At 40.9% G+C, this 10,012-nt stretch overlaps 1 protein-coding gene across 3 annotated transcripts in view; it reads left to right on the forward strand.

Annotated features, from left to right (window-relative positions):
- The window catches only part of Ccar1 (cell division cycle and apoptosis regulator 1), a 52,027-nt gene extending 44,472 nt beyond the window's left edge, over window positions 1-7,555 (forward strand). For all 3 annotated transcript variants that reach the window (XM_052744858.1, XM_052744857.1, XM_052744856.1), the window contains 6 exons: window positions 239-321; window positions 603-749; window positions 4,133-4,253; window positions 4,456-4,641; window positions 5,984-6,189; window positions 6,646-7,555. In XM_052744858.1, the coding sequence (XP_052600818.1) occupies window positions 239-321; window positions 603-749; window positions 4,133-4,253; window positions 4,456-4,641; window positions 5,984-6,189; window positions 6,646-6,705 (803 nt within the window). In that variant the 3' untranslated portion in view covers window positions 6,706-7,555. The remainder of the gene's footprint in view (window positions 1-238; window positions 322-602; window positions 750-4,132; window positions 4,254-4,455; window positions 4,642-5,983; window positions 6,190-6,645) is intronic.
- Window positions 7,556-10,012: the final 2,457 nt, after the last annotated feature.

Consider the following 10,012-nt stretch of genomic DNA (forward strand, 5'->3'; position numbering starts at 1 on the left):
CTCCTCCTGGCTCTGCTTCCTGAGTGCTGAGATTAAAGGCGTGTGTCAGCACCACCCGCTTCTTCTTGTTTTTTCTTAACTTTTCCTTATAACATCAAAATTTTTTATTTCTACATGATTTTTATATGCCTGTCATTTCATCTTTGAAGAACTTCTGTAATGGAAGCGTAGTCTGGGTTTCTACGATAGTTGGAGATGTCTGTGTGGTAAGTTTTTTCTTCTTTACTTTGTTTTCCAGATAGGGAAGAGGAAGAAATGAGCAAGCGAGATGACAAGAGAGACGTCAGCCGCTACTGCAAGGAGAGGCCCTCCAGAGACAAGGTGGGTTCCGGGGCTGGGTCTGCTGCCGCCACTGCTGCTGCTCACTCCTCTTCCCTTTCCTTCTCCCTCGGGAGAAGGCATTTATTCCATAGCACATTCTTCAGAAAACAGTGATTTCCTTACCCGACATTTACCGATTTTAGGGTATTTGTGTTTGTCACTTATTTTAGTAAAATGAGACAAAGATCTTTTTAAGATGATTTCATATAGACAGAGCCTTGATTTCTCATTCTTCCATGGTAGTAAAACTGTATACTGTATCTTCTGATCGACCATTCTAGGAAAAAGAGAAGACACAGATGGTCACAGTTAACAGGGATCTACTGATGGCCTTTGTTTATTTTGATCAAAGCCATTGTGGTTACCTTCTTGAAAAGGATTTGGAAGAAATACTATACACTCTTGGATTGCATCTTTCTCGGGCTCAGGTAATTGATCTTGTGAATTTAAAATAAAAGGAATTTTCATGACTTATTTTTTCTTGTGGTACTTAGAAGCTAGGGCTTCAATCATGACTAGACAAGTGTTCTTCCACTAAGTTACATCCATAGCTCAGGAACTTTTTTGAGGTTACCCTTCCAAAAGGTAAGACAGTAGAATAAATTCATTTCATTTATCTAATATCGTAAATACTACCCATTTTTCCTGTAGGTTTTTTTAAATAAGAGTCTCACTTTGTAGCCCAGGCTGGCTTTGTCCTTGTGGCAATCCTGCCTCAGCCTCTTAAGTATTGTGTTTACAGGAGCAAGCCACCAGGTTGGCCTTTGACCTTTCTTTTTAATATAAACGTTCTAGAACATTAACTTTTTTCCCCCTCAAGACAGGGTTTCTCTGTGTAACAACAGCCTTGGCTGTCCTAGAATTCACTATGTAGACCAGCCTGCCTCAAACTCACAGAGATCCACCTGCCTCTGCCTCCTGAGTGCTGGGATTAAAGGTGTGCACCACCACTGCCTGGCTAGAATATTATCCTTTTTAAAGAAACTGTCTTTGGGGCCAGCAAGATGTCTCTCAGTGGGTAATGGTACTTGTGGCCAAACCTGATCATCTGAGTTTGATTCCTGGGACCCAAATGACAGGAGAGAGCCAGCTCCTGAAAGGTTACTTCTGACCTCTGTGTGCTTAGACAGACAGACACACAGACACACACACACACACACACACACACACACACACACACACACACACACACATTTGCCTTTTAAAAAAGTTATCTCAGGTGGTGACGCATGCCTTTACTCCCACCACCGCCCGGCTATTTATTTGTTTTTGAGACCATGTCTCTCTGTGTATCCTTGGCATGGAACTTTCCTGCCTCTGGCTCTTGAGTGCTGGGATTAAAGGCATTTGCACCCATTGCCCAGCCTGAACCCATTTTTTTGTTGTTGTTGTTTTGTTTTGTTTGTTTGTTTGTTTTGTTTTTCGAGACAGGGTTTCTCTCTGCAGCTTTGCGCCTTTCCTGGAACTCACTCTGTAGCCAAGGCTGGCCTCGAACTCACAGAGATCCGCTTGCCTCTGCCTCCCGAGTGCTGGGATTAAAGGCGTGCACCGCCGGGCGGTGGTGGCGCACGCCTTTAATCCCAGCACTTGGGAGGCAGAGGCAGGTGGATCTCTGAGTTCGAGGCCAGCCTGGTCTCCAAAGCGAGTTCCAGGAAAGGCGCAAAGCTACACAGAGAAACCCTGTCTCGAAAAAACAAAAACAAAAACAACAACAAAAAAAAAGGCATGCACCACCACTGCCCGGCTGAACCCATTTTTTTAAAGTAGTTTTTACTTTTGAGTTCTCTCCTTTCGTTCTTCCTTCTTTTCCTCCCATGATACAGAACGCTCTTCTCTCCGTTAAGAACAAAGTTTGTTCACTCTTTCCTTAGTTCTCTTCTTTAGGACTAATAGAGAACCATCTCTAGAAAATTTTTAAAAAATAATTTTTATTAATGTATATATGCTTACATGCCAGAAGAGGGCATCAAATTGTTGTGAGCTACCATGTGGGACTTGAACTCAGGACCTCTGGAAGAGCAGCCAGTATTCTTAACTGCTAACTTATCTCTTCAGCCCCATTTGTAGAACTTTTTATGTTACTCATATTTATAGAAGATGAATTGTTCTGTATATATAGATGGGGCCCTTTTTTACTCACCAGTTTATCATTGGTTCTATCATAAAAATGGAATATAGCGGAGTTTAGTGACTCATGTCTGAAAACCTTGTGCTTGGGTGTCTGAGGCAAGAGGATCACTACACGTTTAAGGCTCAACTTGACTAGAGTTTTGAAACATATAAGAAGAGAAAATATACTTACATCGTTCTTATAGCTGCTTAATATTCTGTCATATATTTGTTTCATAATTGACATAGTCTTCCTATTGCTGGTAGTGGGGTTTTTTTTTGTGTGTGTGTGTGGGGGGGGAGTGATTATAGAGCTCTGGATGTCCTGGAACTAGCAGAGATCTACCTGCCTCCACCTCCCAAGTGCTGGGATTAAAGTTGTATACCACCATGCCTGGCTTTCTGGTGTTTCTTGTTATTTGGAATTAAACATCATTATACTTTAAAGTATGGATTAGTGTTTCTATCATACCTGTAATATTAATACTTCGAAGGCTTGGGCAAGAGTATTGTGAGTTCAAGGCCAGCCTGAGTTGCATAGCAAGATCTTGTCTTAAAAAAACAAAACACTGGTAAGGCGGCCGTGGCACACTCATTTAATCCTAGCACTCAGGAGGCAGAGGCAGGAGGATCTCTGTGAGTTCGAGGGAGGCCAGCCTGGTCTACAGAGCGAGATCCAGGAGAGGCACCAAAACTACATGGAGAAACCCTGTTTCAAAAAAACCAAAACAAAACACTGGGTGGGTCATGGCGGGGTACGCCTTTAATTCCAGCACTTGGGAGACAGAGGCAGGTGGATTTCTGTGAGTTCAAGGCCAACTTGGTCTACAAAGTGAGTTCTAGGACTGCCAGGGATACAGAGAGAAACCCTGTCTCGAAAAAACAAAAACAAAACACTGGCCTTATGAAATGGCTCATTGGGTCGAGGTTCTTGTCCCCAAGCCTACTGATGTGAGTTGAATCCTGAGGACCCATGCAGTGGAAGCAGAGAGTTGATTCCTAAGATGCCCTCTGACTTCTAGACTTCTACATGCACATGCACGTGTACTCACATATAAGGAAAATGAAAACTACCAACCACTACAGTTTTTTTTAAATAACTTAAATGATCAATTTATAGAGAAAATACTTGTCTAAATACTCTGACCTGAGTAATAGTAAATAGCTTAGAAAATGATCACAGTTGGTGCTTACTATTTTTGAAAATCACAACACAGCTGTAGGAGAATCAAGAAATGTGCTTCAGGGCTGCAGAGATGACTCAGTGGGTAAGACCACTCACTGTTCTTGGGGACATCTTGGGTTCTCTTCTCAGCACCCACGTTAGATGATGCACAACTGTTGGACCTCCAGTTCAGGAGTTCTGACACCCTGTTCTGGCCTTCTTGGGCACCTGAAACACATGTGGCTGCACATACACGCAGGCAGGAAATGTCCACAGCTGGTATGTATGGTGGCACACACTCGTAATCCTACCACTCCAGAGGCAGAGCCAGGCAGGCAGGGCTACAAGAACAGAAAAAAGAAATGGACTTCAGCCTGGAGATCTAACTCAGTAACAGCCGTTCCCCAAGTCTGAATGAGGCTCTAGCTCATACTGCAGGGAAATAGAGTATTTTCATCTTATTTTTTTGTTTACTTGCTTGTGTAATGGGTAAAATTATTGAATTTTCATCTTTTTGTTTATTTGCTTGTGTAACAGGTAAAGAAACTTCTCAATAAAGTAGTACTCCGAGAATCATGCTTTTATCGGAAACTAACAGACACCTCGAAAGATGAAGAAAACCAGGAAGAGTCAGAATCATTGCAGGAAGACATGCTAGGTTGGATACCTTAAGATGTGGGGTCTTCTGTTCTGTTTTGTCTCTAGAGCCCTGCTGGCCTTGAGTTTAGGATTCCCCTGCCTTAGCCTCCCGAGTGCTGAAATGAGAGGCAGACACTAGACACTGGCCAGATCTTGCTCCTCGTCTGTCTTTGTAACCATATTCTCCATAAGTTGCTATAGAAAAATGTTTTATATTCTAGGAAACAGATTATTACTTCCAACACCGACAGTAAAACAGGAATCAAAAGATGGAGAAGAAAATGTAGGACTTATTGTGTACAATGGTGCAATGGTGGATGTTGGAAGTCTCTTACAAAAATTGGAAAAGAGTGAAAAAGTCAGAGCTGAGGTAGAACAGAAGCTCCAGTTATTAGAAGAAAAAACAGGTGAGGATGTTGGCTGTGCTGGTGGCACAGTGTATACGCACAGATAAGCCATACCCTGTCAGTTTGTCTAGACAATATACAGAACTTCACTGTTAATGTTTAAGTGTGTGTGTGTGTGTGTGTGTGTGTGTGTGTGTGTGTGTGTGTGTGTGTGTGTGTGTGTATACCCACCCCCCAAGGTAGGGGCGTCAGATCCCGATCCCTTGGAGCTGGAGTTTCCGGCAGTTTTGAGCCATCTCAATGTGGATGCTAGTAGCTCTAGTCCTCTACAAGAGCAGCATGTCCTCTTACTGCTGAGCCATCTTGTCAGCGCCTGGCTTTATTTTTCATTATTTTGCTACTTAGCTTTGTAAGAATCCACTTGTGTGTGAGATGTTGAGACAGGCTTTTACTGTGTGGCCTCCCAAGTACTGGAGTTACAGGCCTGAGACACATACCCAACCTTTCGATCTTTTCTAACCTCTTCTAGAACCACATAATTTTTACTATTTTCTATTTTCTCTAAATAGTCATCAAAAATGGAACTTGTGCCAGGCACAGAGTGGCAGGTGGATTTCTGTGAGTTGGAGAAATAGTCTATATAACAAATTTCAGGCCAGCCAGACCAGCTACACAGTGAGACTCTGTCTCAAAACAAAAAGAAACCTGAAATTAGAAGTAACACTATTTAAAACTGTTGATAGTTTCTTTCTTCTTTCTCTTTTTTTGAGACAAGGTCTCACTTTGTAGCCTAGTGTGTTACAAAACTTACTGTGTAGCCGGTGTTGGCCTCCGACTCCCAGCAGTCCCTTTCTCAGCCTCACTAGGACTTGATATTACAGCTGTGTGCCAGCACACTCAGTTGATGTGGTACTTTAGAACTAGTGAAACTGATTTAACTTTAAACATTTCACAGAAGTTTTGGGATTGTGGAGGTTGCTCTTTGTTTGTTTATTGCAGTATTGAATCAAGGCCTCATGCAATTTGAGTGATTGCTGCTGTGAGCTGTATTCTAAGTCTTTATTTGTATTTTGACTTTGAAACATAGTTAAAAGAAGTTGCCCAAACTGAGCTTTAAACACACTCATTGGCCAAGGATCTTCTTGCCTTAGGCCCCTGAATAGCTAGAATTACAGGCCTTTATCACCAGGTCTACCTGCTTTTGAGTTTATATAGCTCAAACTTCATTTTCTATTACATGTATGTATGAATGTGTGTGTGTGTATGTATGTATGTATATATGTATGTGGGCAGGCATATATGCCACAGCACACATATGGAGGTCATAGGACAATTTGTGAGAGTGGGTTTTCTTTTCTACCATGTGAATCAAAATGGTACATTTTGAAATTTTTTTTAACAGATGAAGATGGAAAAACTATATTAAACTTGGAAAATTCTAACAAAAGCCTCTCTGGTGAACTCAGAGAGGTCAAAAAAGACCTTGGTCAGTTACAAGAAAACTTGAAGGTTTCAGAAAACATGAATTTGCAGTTTGAAAACCAATTGAATAAAACACTCAGAAACCTATCCACAGTTATGGATGATATCCACACTGTCCTCAAAAAGGTTAGAAACTTTGTCTTTTCTATGTTTTCATGGTTTATTTAAACTTTAAATCGCTTCCTGGCATCTTCAATGTAATTTAATGTTACAGTCTTTATAGTTTTTCCTAGAAACAAGTAGTTACAATATTCCCAGGATTCCAGCCTTCCAGAAACTTTTCAAAAGTAATTCCCAAGTAACTATTTTCTTCCAAAATTAACACAGTTTTGGAGGAAAATGATTTATGTGTATATTTTTACTTTGTGTATATATTTACTAGACCAAATATTTGGCTAGTTTGGTAGTTGCCTAGTGGCCAACTCCTGAGTTGACTGTTCCATACCACTAAAATTAAAGAAAAATTGGGCAGCCATGTATTAAAATTAATTTGTTGATATTTACCACTCAGTAACTACTATTTTAAGCTAACTTCAGAGTAATCAGAGACTAATAACATTATACTTTGTTCTTATTTTATAGGATAACATAAAAAATGAAGACAGAGATCAGAAATCCAAGGAGAATGGATCAAGTGTATGATAAAATGCATTTGGTGATGAGGAGTGGTGTTATATAATGTACTATATAAAAATCATGATACAGGAATGTGTGAAGGCAATGCATGTTTGCTTTTAGTAGTATAAACATATGTTAGTTCAAATGATGTATAAAGTTTTATGAATGTGAGTCTGCTTTTCAAAATTGCCTGTAATTTCTAGCATTCAAATTAAATACTCACTGAGTGGAAGAATTTTGCATTGCAAAATCTTTTAGGATGAACTTTGTTATAGTTTTAACCCCAATAAAGTTCATCAGTTTAATTGACAGTAACATTTAATTACTAAATGTCTTTTATTGAAATATGTAGAAAATTTGCTTTTATTTATAGAGTTATTGTTAGTTTTATAGTTCGTTTTTAGTTTTGGTACAAATCATAAAACAGCATGCTGCTTAATATTTGCAACTTTTTTTAACTAAATATTTTCAGTCTTCAAATGCATTTGTTAAGAAGTTAATTCCTATTCTGGGCCTGATGGCACATTCCAGAAATCCCAAGATTTTGAGTTGGTAGACCAGGCTGAACTACATAATGAAATAGTCTCAGAAACCATTCAATTCATCCAAAAGACACTGTATCTAAAACCCACAACTAGGAGATCCGATATGAACTAGCATTGTGCTTATTAGCGTTTACATAGATTACTAGTCTTTCAGTGCTGTTACTGCACTCCGTTGTTTTACTTGCCCTGAGTACTTCTATTTTAATTTTGAGAGTTTTTTAAAAAAAAGCAGTGGACTTCAAATGTACAGTTTAGTAACGAGCCAGTAGATTGTCAGTATGATTGATGCCTTAAGTTAAGTCATTAATTAAAAATATTTTTTTAATTAATCTGTGTACTTCCTTCAGAATTTTGGTGGATGGATGCTCAGGACTTCAAAAGACAGGAAATAGGATTTACCATACATCAGGAATTTTTTGTTTGTTTTTCGAGACAGGGTTTCTCTGTGTAGTTTTGGTGCCTGTCCTGGATCTCGCTCTGTACACCAGGCTGGCCCTGAACTCACAGAGATCCTCCTGGCTCTGCCTCCTGAGCTCTGGGATTAAAGGTGTGCACCATAACCACCCAGCAATATTAACAGTTTTAAACTTTTCTTGCTGCTGACATCTGATTGGTAGAGCTAAGGGTGTCGCTCAACATCCTGTTTTGTAAGACAGCCCCAACAAGGAGTTAGTAAGGCCCATATGCCAGTGTGCTCAGTTTGAGAAACACTAAGAAGGCAGAGAGGGCTAGGTGACGTTCTGTGAGTCACTTTACACTAGAGAAAGCAAACTTATGGTGGGTTTGGACACATACATGCCTTTGATCCAGCACTTGGGAGCCAGAAACAGGCAGATCTCTTCTGAGTTCGCAGCCAATCCAGTCTACATGGTGACTACCAGAACAGCCTGGGCTATTTAGAGACCCTGTCTTGGGCAGGGGGACGTCAGAATTTATCTGAGGTAATTAACTAGAAGGATGCCTTACTTTCATAAAAAGTTACATTTGTATTTTGTTTCATTTTGTTTTGCTTTGATTTTGGTAGAATAATGGTCAAATATTCAGTATAGGTGCATATGATAATGTAAAATGCAATGTTAACCAATTGTCTAAGCTAAATAGACTCCATTCCACATGGCTTTTATAAGAGATGCCTTAAAGGACCCCAGATTCTTTCAAGCCACTTTTTGTTTATAATTGATGTTTCTCTGTGCGTGTGCGTGCGTGGTGGTAGTGTGTGTTATTTTATATTTTATGTGTATAGGTGATTTGCCTGTATGCATGTCTCTGCAACCCATAACATTCTGGGGCCTACAAAGGCCAGAAGTAGGTGTTGGATCCCCTGGAACTAGAGTTATAGGTGGTTATGAACCCTGCTCTAGAAAAGCAGCAAACTGCTGAGCCATCTCTCTAAGGTTCCGTTCCCCCCCCCCCCCAAGACAGAATTTCTCTGTGTAACCTTGGCTGTCCTGAAACTCCCTCTGTAGACCAGGCTGGTTTTGAACTTAGAGAGATCGGGCTGCCAAGTGCTGGGGTTAAGGGCATGAGCCACCACCTCCCAGCCAAGGGTATTTTTAACCTATCCACAGTCACATTATTGATTGATACATAGTTATATAGAGTCCATGTGGGTTTTTTTTTTAACTTGAATTTAATAAAATGTAACATTACCAAGATATTAAGAGTGTTTGGGGCATTTTCGTTTTCGAGACAGGGTTTCTCTGTATAGCCTTCGCTGTCCTGGAGCTCGTTCTGTAGACCAGGCTGGCCTTGAATTCACAGAGATCCACCTGCCTCTGCCTCCCCAAATGTTGGGATTAAAGTGTGCTCCACCATACCTGGTTCTTGAAAGTGTTTATTTTTTTGCGGGGAGGGGTGTTGAGGTAGGATTTCTATGTGTAACAGTCCAGGCTGTCCTGGAACTCACTTTTGTAGATCAGGCTGGCCTCAAACTCACAAAAATCCTCCTGACTCTGCCTCCCAAGTGCTGGGATTAGAGGTGTGCACCACCACCACCCAGCTTTTGAAAGTGTATTTTTTTTTTTAAGAAATTATTTTATTCATTTTATATATCATCCACAGATTCCCCTCTCATCCCTCCTTCTGCTCTCCCCTAGCCTTCCCCCCTCGACTCACTCCCCATCCCCTCCTTCAAAAGGGTAAGGGTCAGCAAAGCCTTGTACATTCAGTTAAGGCAAAACCAAGCCCCTCCCCCTGCATCAAGGCTGACCAAGACATCCCACCATAGGTAATGGGCTCCAGAAAGGCAGCTCATGCACCAGGCATAGATATTGATCCCACTGCCAGGGGCTCCTCAAACAGACCAGCTCCATAACTGTCTCTTGAGAGTGTTTTTAGTTTTCAGCGTGGCAGTCTCCGCTGTGAGTCAGGCAGTGGTGCTGCAGATGAGTGCTGGTCAGCAGGTTGCTTTTATCAGAAAAATTCCCTGGGCCGCGACAGCGAGTGAGCTGAGAGAACACTTTGCTCAATTTGGCCATATAAAAAGGTGTAATATGCCTTTTGACGGAGAGACTGGCTTTCACAGAGGCAGGGGTTGGGTTCAGTTTTCTTCAAAAGAAGAACTTCAGAATGCACGACAACAGGAGAATCATATTGTTGATGAAGTACAGACTAAGTCAAAGTTTCAGGTGATTATCAGTCAGAAGGAAGACGCCAACCACCGGAGTCCCTGACCATCCATGTTCCAGCTCAGAAACCAAAGGCTCTGATGAAGAGAAAGACTTCTGAGATGATTATTGTACTATCCTAAGTAAATGTAACTGAGACCTTTTTAAAAAGTGTCTTTT

This window comes from Peromyscus californicus, unplaced genomic scaffold (assembly GCF_007827085.1).
Source record: "Peromyscus californicus insignis strain IS unplaced genomic scaffold, ASM782708v3 Scaffold_19__1_contigs__length_69161282, whole genome shotgun sequence".
Classification (NCBI taxonomy): domain Eukaryota; kingdom Metazoa; phylum Chordata; class Mammalia; order Rodentia; family Cricetidae; genus Peromyscus; species Peromyscus californicus.